Source organism: Phyllobates terribilis, unplaced genomic scaffold (assembly GCF_046119375.1).
Source record: "Phyllobates terribilis strain yellow unplaced genomic scaffold, ASM4611937v1 Scaffold_13__5_contigs__length_258822181, whole genome shotgun sequence".
Taxonomy (NCBI): domain Eukaryota; kingdom Metazoa; phylum Chordata; class Amphibia; order Anura; family Dendrobatidae; genus Phyllobates; species Phyllobates terribilis.
Window position 1 is genome coordinate 26118574 of NW_027362773.1, and position 18383 is coordinate 26136956.

Consider the following 18383-nt stretch of genomic DNA (forward strand, 5'->3'; position numbering starts at 1 on the left):
CCTTTCTTTTTCTATGTTTTCTTACAATCTTAGCAGCTTTGCAAATGCTAATTTATTATTCATAACGGCTCGAATGCTAATCCCTCCCTAAAAATCTAAATGTGCTTAGGAAACCCCTCTAGACCACTGATAACGCACATACTGGCCTAGTTTGCGCATCTCAAATGTAAATCTACCACCTCCCAGGGAGCAGATCTCATATAACCATCTTTAACTACCCCTCAATAGATATTTCTGTAACATTGGCCTAGATTCGTCAAACCTGGAGAAGGAACATGTCAAAACCCCACTCATGTATGAAGGCAATGTGTAATAACGCAACAAATAGTTCTAGAGCTGTTCGGGATTTGGTTTGGGTTGTGCTTGGCCTAACATACCCTCCATATTTAATCTGTCTCTTATTTTGCAGCCTTGAATGTTGCTTACTCAATGTTAACACGTTTGTCTGCCGCTCTCTCCCTGTCTGCTCTCTACCTCACCGGTGTCATGCCGGTCATACTCACTAACGTTGACCTCTCTCTCATACAGCTGTCTGTGCATCCCCCCTTATTCCTCCCTGCTTTATTCCCCACCCCAACCCTTTCCAACTTTTCTCATTCGCCTGGATTTTTAACAGGGCAGAGATCCTTTTAGCCGCTGGCTTTGTGATACACCAGTGCTGAATCCTAATTTTGTGTAACCCCATGTCTCTTTCTCTTGTTCTGTATTCACTGTATAAGCTGATCTTCTCTCAATGTGCTAGTGCTCTGCATGCAGGGTCTGCTGCTTCTGTCCTTCTACCCTTTAAATGTAATGATGTCTCTGCTGACCTCCTCACCAGTGTCTAACCTCTGCTCCGTCACTTCACTCTTTCCCTTTCAGGGGGACTTTGGAACCCAAGAGACTTTCTCAAATTGTAACCCAATTTAACTGTACAAACAAACAATTGTTTTCACTTATGATGCATATATATGTACGTATACATATATATGCCCTCTGTACTTGATATACCCAAGGGAATGTGCTATAATGTGACCTACATTTTACATGCTTGGAAATTTACCTGGATGGACTATGAATTGCTCAGCTTCAACAGTAGTTTTCCACAATGACGGAATTAATTTATGTTTCGATTTATTCCAATTAAATAGTGCAAATTATCTCATACACAATATATGTGCTACACTTCAGGATTCAGTGGGAGGGGGCACCGCCAACAACATTTAGACAAAGTTAAAGCCAAAAAAATGGCACAAAAAAAACAGGGTTTTCTCTTATTTTCTAAGTAATAAGACAGCCCAAAATGCGTCAAATTTATTAAAACTTTTGGCTTTCAGGAAAAAGATTTGCCACAGGCTAATGTATTACGAAAAGTTAGTTCAAAAGTTTAAATAGTACCCAAACTTTTTTTTATGTATAGTTATTGATCAGCCTTTGCAAAGTTATTGCTTTTTTGTATATTTCATTACTTTATTTTGGCTGACAACTCCCTTAAAAGGCTCCTTTCAACTGCTGCTTTGGCAAGATCAGTTCACTGCATTCAAATAACTTTATGGATCATTCCCTTTATCAGTTTCTGAGAAAGGGGTTGCAGATAGGCTCAGAGAGGAAAAGTCATGTGCATAAATTAGGTTCAGTATACAGATCTTACTGAGCAGCAGATGGAAGATATTTCTAAAGGGGCATAAGCTAAGCTTTGAAACAGCACTGCACATAGTGTTTTGGCGAGAATTAATATTTTCCAAATCTGTAGATTAGTTACTGATCCATAGATTAGTTACTTTTAAATGCTTTCCTTAAGTACACATTTATAGAAAGTGCAGCTGATTTACTTCAGCTGCTTATTGTTGTCTAAGATTTGCGCTGTGACTGCCTACAAAGAAGAACTTCTTCATAATTAGCGTCTGAGCACAGAGCTATTGATATGGCTACTGTAGAGTCTACAAGTACCAATCTGGACTATAAACCCAACAAATTTGTATGCTGCCATGTGACTTAAGAAAAGAAAATAAGAAATCAGAAATAAAATATCAGAATAAAATAATAATAATAATAAATCAATAATAAATTAATATGAATAATTAATAATAATAAATTAACTAAAGTATCAGAAATAAAATAATATCAGAATAAAATAATGATAAATCAATAATAAATAATAAATTAATATGAATAATAAATGATAATAATAAATTATAATATCAGAAATAAAATAATATCAGAATAAAATAATAACAATAATAAATCAATAATGAATAATAAATTAATATGAATAATTAATAATAATGAATTAATTATAATAGCAGAAATAAAATAATATCAGAATAAAATAATGATAAGTCAATAATAAATAATAAATTAATATGAATAATAAATAATAATAATAAATTATAATATCATAAATAAAATAATATCAGAATAAAATAGTAATAATAATGCTAACAATAAATGAATTTGAAATAATAAACCAATATTAATATACAATAAATTAATATAAATTGAAATTGATTAACATTTATATTGATTAATATGAATAATAAATGAATAATAAAATCAGAAATAAAATAATAAATGTCATAAAGATAAATATATATCTTCTGAAATAAGGAAATCTAGATTGGCCAGCATTTTTAATCTGGATGCAATACATCAGCACAGATATGATGTGGTGTCTGACCTGCTGCATTGAACAGCTGAGCCTTGTGACTCCTAAATGTAACATACAGAAGGGAAACAAAAACCATGTTACACTATATGACTGAATAAACCCAATAGATAGCGCCAGCACGGGGGCCACGGCTTGGAAGCTGCCATGTCCAGAAAAACAACAAAGCCTCTAGGGTTTGTTATATCAGTAAATCCCTGACAGTCAGTCATGTGTGCGTGACTGCCAGGGCAAGGGCTGACATAACAAACCTTGACAGATTAGAAGAAAAAAAGAATAGGAAATACATAAAGCATCAGTGTAAATTATACAGTATGCCTTTATATTAAGATGTTCTACATAGCTAAAATATTCGACACATTCACGTTCCCATTTCGAATGGCTAGAGATAAATTGGCCTTTATAAAATGAAAAGTCCCCGTGTATATACAGTCCATCACTCATTTCATGCCTCCCCAGACCAGGCTTTCAATAAACATCTGCTAAATGTCACAGCATGTATAGCTTACTGACTGGTTTACTGCGGAAGGTCAACTTGGGAGAACTCCAATACCCTCTCAGGATCAATGGCTGATGGCTTCCATTAATTCACTTCCCAGGCCACGGCATGCAAATCCAGTGCAACTTTTAACGGTTCTTTCTTTTTCTTCTTTAAGATTACCAGCAGGTGCCAAAACGTCAAATACATCAGTGGTGCCGGGACAAGCGCAACCAGAAGAAGGTGACAAAAAAGCAGACCAACGTTCTTCAGTGTCAGACCTTGTGAATTCCCTGACCAGCGAGATGCTCATGGTGAGTACATTTGTCCTTCCTTGTTAATTGCCTACATATCCATATTCAGACCCGAAATTATATCCCAGGAGCTCTTGTCCAGCACCTTGGACTCATTTATCATATAGACCCACCTTAAAGGTGTTTTAAAATAATAAAGGAAGTACACTAATACACTAATACTTCTACCCTATTATTCTTGCACTGATCTTGTTGCAACTCTAACCCAATTCCTGCTGGTCTCTACTTCCCGATTCCATCTCGACACACCACAAATGATGAGAAATGTCCACTTAGCCAATCCGTACTTGAGGCGGGTCAACGCAGTAGCCAATAGTTAGAAGAACAGGAGGCTCAGTGGATAGCACTGTTGATTTGCAGCGCTGGGGTCCTGAGGTCAAATCCCATCAACGACAACATCTGCAAGAAGTTTGTATGTTCTCCCCATCTTTGGATGGGTTTCCTCCTTGTTCTCTGGTTTCCTCTCACACTCCAAAAACATACTGATAGGGAATCTACATTGTGAGCCCCCATGGGGACAGTGATGATGGTGTCTGTAAAGTGTGGAGGCATATGTTAGCGCTATATAAGTGAAATAAAATCAAGAAACAAGTGCGTAGAAAAGGCATTAGGAAATATAGACCATCGCAGGTTGTGTACAGTTCAGAACTAGAGGTTTTTGGGGATCGGAGAGTGAGTATTACTTCTTTTATTTGTATTAAGCAATCTGAACCATTTAAAAAAAAAGCATTGATTTATGTATGACTTTAAATTGTTAGTCTGCCCTATCCACCGCTCACAAAATTCAGTACCCGCCACAGCCTTGTCATTTGGTCTTTCTAGGACATACATGTCAAACACTGGCCCCTGGGCCAAATCTGGCCCGCTGGGTGGTTTTATTTGGCCCACGACACCAGAACCAACCCCCTATGTGGAACCATTATTTTGTATGGAGGACTATATGGGGCCATTATTCTGCATGGAGGACTATGTGGGGCCCATTATACTGTATGGAGGACTATGTGTGGCCCATTATTCTGTATGGAGGACTATGTGGGGCCATTATTCTGTATAGAGGACTATGTGGGGTCCATTATACTGTATGGAGGACTATGTGGGGCCATTATTCTGTATAGAGGACTATGTGGGGCCTATTATACTGTATGGAGGACTATGAGGGGCCCATTATTCTGTACGGAGGACTATGTGGGGCCATTATTCTGTATGGAGGACTATGAGGGGCCCCTTATTCTGTACGGAGGACTATGTGGGGCCATTATTCTGTATAGAGGACTATGTGGGTCCTATTATACTGTATAGAGGACTATATGGGGCCCATTATACAGTATGGAGGACTATGTGGGGCCCATTATACGTTATGGAGGATTATGTGGGGCCCATTATTCTGTACGCAGGACTATGTGTGGCCCATTATTCTGTATAGAGGACTATGTGGGGCCATTATACTGTATGGCGGACTATGTGGGGCCCATTATTCTGTATGGAGGACTATGGGGGGCCCATTATACTGTATGGAGGACTATGTGGTGCCAATTATTCTGTATGGAGGACTATGGGGGGCCCATTATACAGTATGGAGGACTATGTGGGGCCCATTATACGTTATGGAGGACTATGTGGGGCCCATTATTCTGTACGGAGGACTATGTGTGGCCCATTATTCTGTATAGAGGACTGTGTGGGGCCATTATACTTTATGGAGGACTATGTGGGGCCCATTATTCTGTATGGAGGACTATGGGGGGCCCATTATTCTGTACGGAGGACTATGTGTGACCCATTATTCTGTATAGAGGACTATGTGGGACCCATTATACTGTATGGAGGACTATGTGGGGCCCATTATTCTGTATGGAGGACTATGTAGGACCCATTATTCTGTATGGAGGACTATGCGGGGCCCATTATACTGTATGGAGGGCAATATGGGGCCCATTATACTGTATGGAGGACTATGCAGGGCCCATTATACTGTATGGAGGACTATGTGGGGCCCATTATTCTGTATAGAGGGCTATATGGGGCCCATTATACTGTATGGAGGACTATGCGGGGCCCACTATTCTGTATAGAGGACAATATGGGGCCCATTATACTGTATACTGGTTGGCCCGCGACTCTGTTCAAGTTTTTCATTTTGGCCTTCTGTGTGTTTGAGTTTGACATCCCTGTCCTAGGGGATACCCATCATTTACATATGATTGCATATATATATATATATATATATATATATATATATATTTGAGCCTTTTTCCCCCAAGAGTTGCCTACAGACAGGCTGTCACTATAGGTAAATGTGGCACTGGTCGCATTAACCCACTCTGTTCCAGCGATACTGACAGTATGGAGGTCACCCTGACGGTCCACAGTGTTCCTAGATTAATGCTGAATCAATAGGCAGCCACTGAAAAAAAAAATGAAGTGGAGGGAACTGACTTGTTCTTGGCATAAATCCAGACTATACGAAGCAGAAATAAAATTCCAAAAAGTAATAAAATAAATAAATAAATTGAAAATATCTATAATAAATCTTTTGAAAAGTTAACAAGACAAACAGGAGGTAGAGAAAATGAACTTAAAGAAGACAGGATAATAGCAGTGGAGGAATTAGTACAGCTCTATACCTCCAGAAAAGCCTGTGAGTGACAGCGAGTATGTGTGGGTGCATGTGCGTGTAAACCTGACTTCCCGGCAGAAAATAACTGATTTGCCCAGAACTTACTGAACTATTAGTGATAAAATTATTAGTGGTAAAAGTATTGGTTATTTGGAATAATTGAAGGACAAGACCTTGTTTCTGATGCCTATTGGTACGGGACAGCAAACATCACATCGCTTTGAAGGCTCGTGCACATGGCCTTATTTTCAGTCCGAGTTCGATCCGACAAAGCATTGAATCACACTCGGACCAATGTTATTCTATGGGGCTCTGCACATGTCCAATTTTTTTTCTAGGGTCGAGTCTGTCCGAGGAAAAAAATCACACCATGCACGATTTGCATCCGATATTCAGAGCACACTCGGCCATGCAAGTCAATGAGTCCTTGGAAAAAATTGGACTGCACTCGGATGAAACAATGATGTAGTGAACAACCCCTTTAAATGTGCTCACTACATCATTGGTAGACTAGAGATGGTGAAATTTCTATTCGCATTTTGAAGAATGAAGGAAAAATGTAATTAGTAAAGGTTGCGTTCATCTGTATTCCTGGCAGGACTCATTCACCAGATTAGAGATTTGCAGTAAATCACAGTGATTTGCATAGAATTTTTAAAGATTTGCTCATCTCTAGTGGTCAGCAAAGAATATACGGAGTAGAGGGGTAATTAGTCCGAGGGGGAATCTGAAACCTGAAAACAATAACAAGCAATTCATCTTTCTCCTGATATGAAGCTATTTCTAGAATAGTGGATGCAGATAGTGTTTCTGCAGCATTAATAAAACAGATTAAATATCTCTGGGATGTGAAATCCAAACCAAGCTGTGGAAAACTAAGTGCATTCATTTTACCAGCAGCCACCGTGAGAAGCAAACTGTACGTGCCAGATCTCCATAAGTAGCATCCTGCAAGGGTTCGAGATGCGGAATATCTTATAAATTCTACATTTCTTATTAGTTATTTGCGGTTAATGAGGCTGGAAAATGTAGAAAATGGTTGAGTTGCATGAGCCCCAAAGCTGATTGTGGACCCGGGCCCTGCGCCCGCCCGCTTGTTAATCTGATGCAGTGGTGTTGTCATGTTTTGTTCCTTCCCCAAGTGCGTGAGTACCTATATGCTGGATGATTTTCCAGTCTGTTTTTATTTCATGAGAGTAGATTTTCTTATTCTATTTTCTGTATGTAATTATGAGCTGCTGTTAAAGGGGTTGTCCGGGCTTTGGCTACAAGTCTGCAGTCACTGTATGTGCACAGTGCACACTGTGAGGATTCTCCAGTGCCGGCGCCGGGAGGGTGACTGCAAGTATTTGATTTCCATAAATGTGGTCACATGCCGAGTAGACGTGCCCAGCCCACTCAATGCAAGTGTATTGAGTGAGATAAGTCTAGTCAGTATGTGGCTGGAAGTGTGCAAATCACATGACTACCCTCTCCTGGCATCAGAAAATCCTCACAACGCGCGTTGTGCATGATGTGAGGATTCACAATACTGCAGTCACATAAAGTGACTGCAGACTTGTAACCAGGCAGGAAAACCCCTTTAAGACATTCAAAGATATGTTTTACAACATAACCATGTTCCATAGGCAAATCAACAAGTGTAGAGAAGACTTGTCCTTGACTTCTGTGAGAGAGAGTAGTGGGCATGCTCTGAGAACCGTGCAGAGGTCCTTGTGTAAGGAGTGTCTAAAAGGATGGAAGGGGTGCTCCCATAGCATAGCAAGTCTGTAACAATGCTTAAGGGATCACAACACCATCTAATATGTATGTTTCTTCTTCACTTTATTAAGTTGTGTTAGGTTAAGTTCCCACAATGAGTTTTTGGTGAGTTTTTTACGATGCATATTTTCACTCTGCAAAAAAACACAGCATCATACAGTTCCAGCAAGTTTGAGTGGGTTGTGAATTGAGTAGTTCAGGAGACCTCATTACATCAGATTGGAGCGGCACATTGACTCCCTTGTCAGAATCTACATCCAAAAAATTTAAAAAAATGAAGATGAAGGCAATAGTTCCAAGAGTCTTCTTATGTCAATTCTCCTTATACTTTCATTAAAAACATATAAAATAAAAAATACATGTTTTGAATGAAAATGTAATGAATTGGTGAAATGGTCAAGACTATTCCTTGAGATGCCCCATCCCTATCCTTTTAAAATATCTTTGTCTAACTTTACTAAAGGGAATCTGCCAGCATGCCTTTGCTATCTAAGCTGAGAACACTAAAAGGTAGGGGCTGAGAGCCTGATTCCAGCTATGTGTCACTTACTAGCATGTGTGTTGTTGTTTCAACAAAATCAGTGTTATATCAACAGGAGATTATCACTACAGGACTAGGTGTCTCATGCCTCCTCGTCAACGGCTGTGTATAACACCCCCACCACCGATAGGCAGCTTTCTGCCTATGCACAGAGTACACAGAAAGCTACCAATCAGTTCTGTGGGCGGCGTTATGCAGAGCTCAGCATTAAGAGAACTGCTAGATCTGCAGCAGATAAAACCGTGATTGTATCAAAATGACATCATGCAGCACAGTAAGTGACACATCGCTGGAATCAGGGTCTCATCTCCTACATCATTCTCAGATAACATAGCAAAAACCTGCTGAAAGATTCCCTTTAAGTTGTATTAGGTTAAGTTTCCACAATGAGTTCTTGATGAGTTTTTAACCTTGTGATGGTTATGACCTGATGAAGGGAGCAGTACACTCTGGAAATACATTAGTAAAATTGACACATCACTATCACTATTCTCATCATCTTCCTTATTTTCAATTCTTTGGATATGGATTGTGCAGGGAGGTGCAGGAGGTAAGCTGTGACATCACATACTGTGACAGGTGTGGTCCTGTGTTCTCGATATACTGTATGTAATGACGTTCTGTCAGTTGTCGCCTGGCAAGTCTAAAATGGCTACCGCGGACAGCCTTCGCGCAAGCCACTGCGATTACCAGATCCGAGGAGTTGCCCTGGCCTTCACCTTTTAACCTCATTACAGGGATCTGAACTTAAACAGGGGCCCCTGGGCTGGGGCCACGGAATAAGCTGCTGTACTGTGTTGCAGGCTGGCAGACATGGTCGGGTAGCCCGGTCAGAACCAAGAGGGGAAGAAATTACAAAATCAGAAGATGTAAGAATAAGAAACACAAGCTGAGGTCTAAACTAGGAACAATAATACTACAAGGATCTAAACAAACAGGACTAATCCAGAGGAGCTCAAGACTACTGTATATCTGGCAGCTTCCAGCAGAAAGCTGGAAGTTTAAGTAGGGTGTGGTGCTCTCCAATTGGCTGGAGCGGGGAGCTGATGACTCCATCTGGACAGTACACACTCATACTGTCAGTCTTGACGACACTGCAGGTTCCAGCCGCCTTAATCTAAATGGCTGGACAGAGTCTGCGCCATCCAGAGCTTTTGGGATCAACTACCTGGACAGCTCCTTCTGAATCCCTATGTTTCCCCCAGTAAAATAATAGCACATATATTCACCTCCATTCCAGTGGTGTTGGCACTGGCTTACCCTTCGGCCAGTCAGCACTTTCTCCACTCTCTTCTCCTACGGATGAACCAAGACATCCAGAAAAAATGACAGAGCAGTCGCAGCTCTCACTTCCCCTGGATGTAAATTATGTCTGTAGGAGAGTGAAGCCAGCGCTGATTGGCTGCAGTGATCGCTTGACATAACAATGTGACATAAGCCCCGGGAGAGCTAGAGATGACACCGCTGGAACAGTGTCTGCACCGGAATATAAGTGTAATTATTTTACCAGGGGGAAAACACATGGATTCAGGAGGGGTTGTCCAAGTAATGAACAACCCCTTTAAGATGACTGCTGAAAAGTGATCTCTACAAAACAGAAGTGCCATCTTATTTTGAGAGTGAAAACTGTCGTTTTTTTAAAAAAAATATATATAGAGAGTAAATTAAAGAATCTTTGAAAAAATCTTTGAAAAATGCGTTTAACATAAAAACCTGATTTATACACTTGGTCATTTTTCTGATGCACATTTTTTTTGACAACAGATAAAATGGTCAAGTCAATCTCTAGTCACTGAAATCGTGACAGTGGGGACCGGCTATAGGTTCTGACTTCTGCTAAGTTTATGTGAAGAATTAGCATTTCTATGGGGTGTGATGGGAAACTGATTCTGACATAATAAATTAATGTTAAAACATCAATTCATATGTATTTGACATCCCATAAGCCAAGAACTTAATCATGGCGCATCTGCATTCTGGTCCTATCAGGCTGTATAAAGTCTGCAATGCCCTGATTATTGATTGACATTGACTCAGTCTATCAAGACAGTGTGAACTGGCACAAATATTCTTACCTGGCGACACCTCACCTTTGTAGACGTGGACAGATGGGGACATGCTACCTCCCATTGTTACTGGATCCCTTCAATTTAATTATTATATTGTTGTCTTTTAATCCTAGCTCCATTATGCCTTTGAGGTTCTCCCCGAATCTCAAGGAACAGGTTCAGTGGAGCAGTGTGGGGGTAGTGAAACGGAAATCCTGAGTGTTATCTCATGTGACAGCCCCCAGCGGGGAGATCCAGTGGTCGTCAGTGAATGAAACATTACTATAAATACAGCGAAAAGTAAGAGTTCAGTGGAAAGGAGAACGTCCTCCTATCCACGGGGGATTTGTGGTCATTCTCTCCTGTTGACCACAAGCAGAAATAAACTAATAGCCGTGAAGACACTTTGCCATTTTGCCGCCAATCATCCAAAGACATGAAAAAGTCAAGTTAACATGAGCCCATTAATTGCAAAAATTGGCAACAAATATTCATTCCAAGTATGGGGATTTTCCGAAATGAAGTCTACCGTTTTCAGATACAGGTCTGTTAGCTTCGTGTAACCTAGAAGACGACTGAAAGAGAGAAAAAAAAGCTAATTTCTGGATAGTTTAACTCATTGACTCTGAGACACTGAAACTGATTATAAAGGAATTGGTCTCATAGGAGTCGACGGAGATAGAAGTCGTCTTCTATTACTTGGCTGGGAAATAAGCGTGATTGCATTGCAAGGTACAGGTGCTCCATGACATTTCACTAACATCAAGTATGAGCACAGTAGTTGGGAAGATCATTAGCTCTCTACGCAGATATTTCGCTTTAATGCACTTTACCATGAAGCACTACTATAATGAAACATCTCATACTGGGTTATGAGGGCTTAGGAATTCAAGCAGAGTCTATTTAAAAATATATGAAACTCAATAATGATCACATAGAAACTGAGATGGATGTTACAAGAATTAAAGACCCAAGCAATGTATGGCTTATTTCCTCAAATGACCTTCCTATAACTATCCCTCACAGACCACCATTACTAGAGCCTGAATATAAGGAGAGCACATGGGCAATTGACCAGGACCTCAACACCAAGGTGACCTAGGAGGCCTCCCTAAGCCATCCTCAACCCCAAACCAGGTCACTCTTACTCATGTATCTCATCTTGCCTATATCCGAGCCTGCCAGTTAATAATAGCATTTCCATTCAGCTTTGTTACCAGACTGGGCCCATGACCTAAGGGCATAACCTGCTGAAGGAAAGCCAGTACTAAAATTTAAGAGGCATTCCAAAAGTTTTTTTTTATAAATATCAACATTTTCTAGTTACTTCCCTCTCAGTCACAATTTATATAGATAGTTTAAAGGAATAACTGGTTTAATGGGAACCCGACAACGGTTGCATACACGCCCCCTGAGGAAGAAAGGGCGAAACGCGCGTTGGGGTGCGGGACAGCTATTCTACATCTCCCTTATCAGTTTGTAAGTACACCGTCTATTGGAGCCTATAGATTGTCCAATATTAGTTACACCCTTTGAATATATAGACTATAATAGGGTTATTTATACTATATTGAAAAGATTCATTACCCAAGTGGGATTTTGTTATATGTGCAATATTATATAATAAAGATATACCTTTTTGCATTTTACTGGCATGCATTTGCACTTTAATCCCAGACATCTAGGATATATAGACTTATATTACCCTTGATATGTAATTAGGAGAAATCTTCAGATTGTCTTAAGTGACTCATTTTTTGCACAATGCACTAGTCACTTTATCTGTATATTATACTCTATAAATTGATAATGGAGACTATTTGTATAATTATGCTCTGAAATTGATTGGTCATTATAATTGAATTTGTGGAGTGTCTTTCCCTCTCTTGCGGTACTTGGGTTGTCTTTTAAAAAAAATGTTCACGTGTGTTCAATAAAAGTACTGTGTTTGATGCAATACTCTGGTCTTTTGGGCATTTCTTTGCACAGACCCATATACAGGTTAATAACGGTTGCATACTGTCTGTCCTTGGCAACATGTGTCAGACTCGGGCAGCCTGATTTCAGGCATGTATGTTTGACTCTGAAACGTTGTGGCGTACTTTAAAAGCCGGCGGGAACCAAGCAGCACAGGAGACTATGCGGACAGGCAGGTCCCCGGCAGCTTCTCTCCATCCTCTGCCAGTAACTGACAGGTTTCTCCCTATATACAGATGCAGGGAGAGATCTGACACTCAAAGGGAGCAGGCGGGGAGAAGACACTGGGGATCCGTCTGTCTGACTAGTCTCCATTACAGCTTGCTGCCCACCAGCTTTTCAGAGTCAAACATAACTGGTTAAAATTGTGTCATTGCTTGATTGGTAGTTCAGGCTTCATTGAGGACTTGTAGTTCAGGCTTCATTGAGGATTGGTAGTTCAGGCTTCATTGAGGATTGGTAGATCAGTCTTCATTGAGGACTGGTAGTTCAGGCTTCATTGAGGATTGGTAGTTTAGGCTTCATTGAGGACTGGTAGATCAGGCTTCATTGAGGATTGGTAGTTCAGGCTTCATTGAGGATTGGTAGATCAGGCTTCATTGAGGATTGGTAGTTTAGCTTCATTGAGGACTGGTAGATCAGGCTTCATTGAGGATTGGTAGATCAGGCTTCATTGAGGATTGGTAGTTCAGGCTTCATTGAGGATTGGTAGTTCAGGCTTCATTGAGGATTGGTAGTTCAGGCTTCATTGAGGATTGGTAGTTCAGGCTTCATTGAGAATTGGTAGTTCAGGCTTCATTGAGGATTGGTAGTTCAGGCTTCATTGAGGATTGGTAGATCAGGCTTCATTGAGGATTGGTAGATCAGGCTTCATTGAGGATTGGTAGTTCAGGCTTCATTGAGGATTGGTAGTTCAGGCTTCATTGAGGATTGGTAGTTCAGGCTTCATTGAGGATTGGTGGTTCAGGCTTCATTGAGGATTGGTAGTTCAGGCTTCATTGAGGATTGGTAGTTCAGGCTTCATTGAGGATTGGTAGTTCAGGCTTTATTGAGGATTGGTAATTCAGGCTTCATTGAGGATTGGTAGCTCAGGTTTCATTGAGGTTTGGTAGTTTAAGCTTCATTGAGGATTGGTAGTTCAGGCTTCATTGAGGATTGGTAGCTCAGGCTTCATTGAGGATTGGTAGTTCAGGCTTCATTGAGGATTGGTAGTTTAGGCTTTATTGAGGATTGGTAATTCAGGCTTCATTGAGGATTGGTAGCTCAGGCTTCATTGAGGTTTGGTAGTTCAGGCTTCATTGAGGATTGGTAGTTTAGGCTTTATTGAGGATTGGTAGTTCAGGCTTCATTGAGGATTGGTAGCTCAGGCTTCATTGAGGATTGGTAGTTCAGGCTTCATTGAGGATTGGTAGTTTAGGCTTTATTGAGGATTGGTAATTCAGGCTTCATTGAGGATTGGTAGCTCAGGCTTCATTGAGGTTTGGTAGTTCAGGCTTCATTGAGGATTGGTAGATCAGGCTTCATTGAGGATTGGTAAATCAGGCTTCACTGAGGATTGGTAGTTCAGGCTTCATTGAGGATTGGTAGATCAGGCTTCATTGAGAATTGGTAGTTCAGGCTTCATTGAGGATTGGTAGATCAGGCTTCATTGAGGATTGGTAGTTCAGGCTTCATTGAGCCACTGGCCTGATCTGTGTGCTTTCCCAGTGTAGTCATATGCTGCCCTGCAGCATTGGAAGAGCAGTGGGGGTAGAGAAAGACAGCCGGGATTAGGGGCTGCACACTTCATCCATCCCGACCGGCCTCAGTGCAGTGCAGTAAGAAAAAGCTTGTAAACACTGTGCATATTTGGCCACTGCTCCTAGACAGCAGGGGTGGTCAGTCCCCCTAGCAATAAATTATAAAAATTAAAAAAAAGAAAATACACGTATCAGCAGAACGTCAACATATGTAGAATTTTGATGTAAATTGCATTAAAAATGGCTACTAGTGATGAGCGAACTTGGTCGCCACTGCTCGGTACTTGCCCGAGCATCTCACTGCTCGACATGCTCAGCGCTTCTCGAGTATTTCCGGGTTTGCTTGGGCTTCCCCTACCTGCATGTTTGGCGTTCCTTGCAATGAACATGCAGCGATTGCCTGCCACACACTGTAATACCGCAGTCATGTTGGTTGTGGCATTACAGTGATTGGCTGGCCGCATAGCATCATCAGGTGTAAATAAGACCTGGCGCCGCTTTGCTTGTCACAATCTACACCGGAATCAGGCAGAGTAGGGAGAGGTGCTGCAGCGCCAGGGAGAGATTTGCTTGTTTATTAGTTAGTGTAGGTATACCATAACATACAGTACAGACCAAAAGTTTGGACACACCTTCTCATTTAAAGATTCTTTTGTATTTTCATGACTATGAAAATTGTACATTCTCACTGAAGGCATCAAAACTATGAATTAACACATGTGGAATTATATACTTAACAAAAAAGTGTGAAACAACTGAAAATATGGCTTATATTCTAGGTTCTTCAAAGTAGCCACCTTTTGCTTTGATGACTGCTTTGCACACTCTTGGCATTCTCTTGATGAGCTTCAAGAGGTAGTCACCGGAAATGGTCTTCCAACAATCTTGAGGGAGTTCCCAGAGATGCTTAGCACTTGTTGGTCCTTTTGCCTTCACTCTGTGGTCCAGCTCACCCCATACCATCTCGATTGGGTTCAGGTCTGGTGACTGTGGAGGCCAGGTCATCTGACGTAGCACCCCGTCACTCTCCTTCTTGGTCAAATAGCCCTTACACAGCCTGGAGGTGTGTTTGGGGTCATTGTCCTGTTGAAAAATAAATGATGGTCCAACTAAACGCAAACCAGATGGAATAGCATGCCGCTGCAAGAAGCTGTGGTAGCCATGCTGGTTCAGTATGCCTTCAATTTTGAATAAATCCCCAACAGTGTCACCAGCAAAGCACCCCCACACCATCACACCTCCTCCTCCATGCTTCACGGTGGAAACCAGGCATGTAGAGTCCATCCGTTCACCTTTTCTGCGTCGCACAAAGACACGGTGGTTGGAACCAAAGATCTCAAAGTTGGACTCATCAGACCAAAGCACAAATTTCCACTGGTCTAATGTCCTTCCTTGTGTTCTTTAGCCCAAACAAGTCTCTTCTGCTTGTTGTCTGTCCTTAGCAGTGGTTTCCTAGCAGCTATTTTACCATGAAGGCCTGCTGCACAAAGTCTCCTCTTAACAGTTGTTGTAGAGATGTGTCTGCTGCTAGAACTCTGTGTGGCATTGACCTGGTCTCTAATCTGAGCTGCTGTTAACCTGAGATTTCTGAGGCTGGTGATTCGGATAAACTTATCCTCAGAAGCAGAGATGACTCTTGGTCTTCCTTTCCTGGGGCGGTCCTCATGTGAGACAGTTTCTTTGTAGCGCTTGATGGTTTTTGCAACTGCACTTGGGGACACTTTCAAAGTTTTCTCAATTTTTCTCACTGACTTACCTTCATTTCTTAAAGTACTGATGGCCACTCGTTTTTCTTTACTTAGCTGCTTTTTTCTTGCCATAATGCAAATTCTAGCAGTCTATTCAGTAGGACTATCAGCTGTGTATCCACCTGACTTCTGCACAACACAACTGATGGTCCCAACCCCATTTATAAGGCAAGAAATCCCACTTATTAAACCTGACATGGCACACCTGTAAAGTGAAAACCATTTCCAGTGACTACCTCTTAAAGCTCATCAAGAGAATGCCAAGAGTGTGCAAAGCAGTCATCAAAGCAAAAGGTGGCTACTTTGAAGAACCTAGAATATAAGACATATTTTCAGTTGTTTCACACTTTTTTTTGTTAAATATACAATTCCACATGTGTTAATTAATAGTTTTGATGCCTTCAGTGTGAATGTACAATTTTCATAGTCATGAAAATACAGAAAAATCTTTAAATGAGAAGGTGTGTCCAAACTTTTGGTCTGTACTGTATATATATATCCATCTGAACTAACAGTCCTTCTGAGGACTAAACCAGCTGCATATATTCAGTGATAAAGGAGATAGCAGGAGTTAGGCAGGGTTTGTGGACAGTGTATACAGCACAATAGCGTCCATTGCATGTTCTGTCTGCTGCTGCTGCTACATATCTACATAGTCTTACATATCAGGGCTATTTTTTTTTCCTCTTAATCCTGATTATTTGCTTAAAAAGTAATACAGTACTCCATTTTACTGCTCCATTTGCTTGGTAGCAGAATACAGGCTGATTTTTTTTATCTTATTCACATTGCTGTATCGTGTAAAATGAGAAACTTTTACATCACATCACACATGATCGCATATTACTGCGGTAATAATTGTGACATTTTTTGGAGCATGACAAATATTCCACACCATTTAAAGTTATCTGTCTGTGTTTTACTGAACCTATTCACACTTGGTCGCTGACCAATACTATACTACAAGGCCACAGCCTAAAACCATGGTCGTCACACGTGATCGCATATTACTGCGGTAATAATTCAGACATTTTGTGGAGCATGACAAATATTTCGCTCCATTTAAAATAGTAAAGGTGCATGGCAATGACCGGGAAAGTGGACATGATGGTGCATGCAGAGACCGAGGCCGTGGGCAAGATGAAACTGTGCCTGCTGAGGGAGCACAATAAACACCCACATCATGTCGAACTACCTTCCTGTCCCAATTGCTAGGGGGCCGTGGAACACCACTCTTGAAGTCAGAGCAGTGTGAAAAGGTTGTTGGTTGGATAGCCGATAATGCTTCCAATCACTTTTTCACCACTACCACCACCCTGTCTTCCTACACGGTCAAGTCTCAGTAGCCGTGAGTTTGAACCACATATTCCTCACCCTGATCCTACTTCCTCCCACAATGCCAAGTCCCCGGAGACAACTGATCCCACTCTTGGATACTCCGAAGAGCTGTTCACTTTTCCATTTATAGATTTGGGCCTCTCGTCTGGCCAGCTTCAAGCGAGTCAAGAGGAGATCGCATGTAGCGATGCCCAAATATTTGAGCAGCCACGGTTACACGAAGGCGGCGGTGGGAAAGTGAAATTACTGTTGCAAGAGGTGGATGATGATGATGAGACACAATTGCCAGAAAGTCAGGAGGAGGACCAGGGTGTGGAAGTAGAAGACGTGGTGGACGATGAAGTCACTGACCCAACCTGGCAAGGTGACATGCAGAGCGAGGACAGCAGCACACAGTGGGAGGGAGGCATAGCATCACAACAGGCAGGAACAAGCAGTGTGGTGGCCACAGACACAAGGCGGGCAACTGTTCCCCGGAACACCAACACGACGGAAGTTGCCAGTACAACTATTAGGTCTTCCAGAGTCTGGTTCTTTTTTAAAGACTGTCCAGATAACCCCAAAAAGGCCATTTGCACCATCTGCCAGGCCAGTATCAGCAGGGGCAGCAAAACTACTAGCCTGATCACCATCAGCATGCTCAGGCACAGGACAGCAAAGCACCCAACTAGGTGGGCCGAACGCCAGGGTCCAGAAACAGTGTCTGCGGGTGACACCACTGCTTGTTCCGCTGTTATGCGTGCACGCCAATTCCCTGTCCATGGTGCATGTGAAGATGCCTTCTGCCGTACACCTCTCATTGCACACTCGCAATTACCACCATCAGCAACCACGCCCACGTCCTTGTCCCAGCGCAGCGTTGAATTGTCGCTAACCCAGTCCTTGGAACGCAAGGCGCAAATACGCAGCCAACGCCCCACAGGCCGCAATACTAAACTCACACATTTCTCGAATGCTTGCGCTCTAAATGTTGGCTTTTAGGCTCGTGGAGACGGAAGCTTTCCGCAAGCTGATGGCAGCAGCCGTCCCTCAGTACTTAGTCCCCAGCCGCCATTATTTCTCTCGGTGTGCCGTCCCTGCTTTACAGAAGCACGTGTCCCTCAATATTAGCCGTTCCCTCAACAACGCAATTACTGGGAAGGTCCACCTAACCACGGACACGTGGGCAAGTGCTTGTG

At 41.8% G+C, this 18383-nt stretch overlaps 1 protein-coding gene across 6 annotated transcripts in view; it reads left to right on the top strand.

The window, feature by feature from the left end:
* SYT7 (synaptotagmin 7) overlaps positions 1-18383 on the top strand; it is a 752204-nt gene that overhangs the window by 604637 nt on the left and 129184 nt on the right. For all 6 annotated transcript variants that reach the window (XM_073657964.1, XM_073657965.1, XM_073657966.1 and 3 more), the window contains one exon: positions 3301-3436. In XM_073657964.1, coding sequence (XP_073514065.1) covers positions 3301-3436 — 136 coding nt within the window. The remainder of the gene's footprint in view (positions 1-3300; positions 3437-18383) is intronic.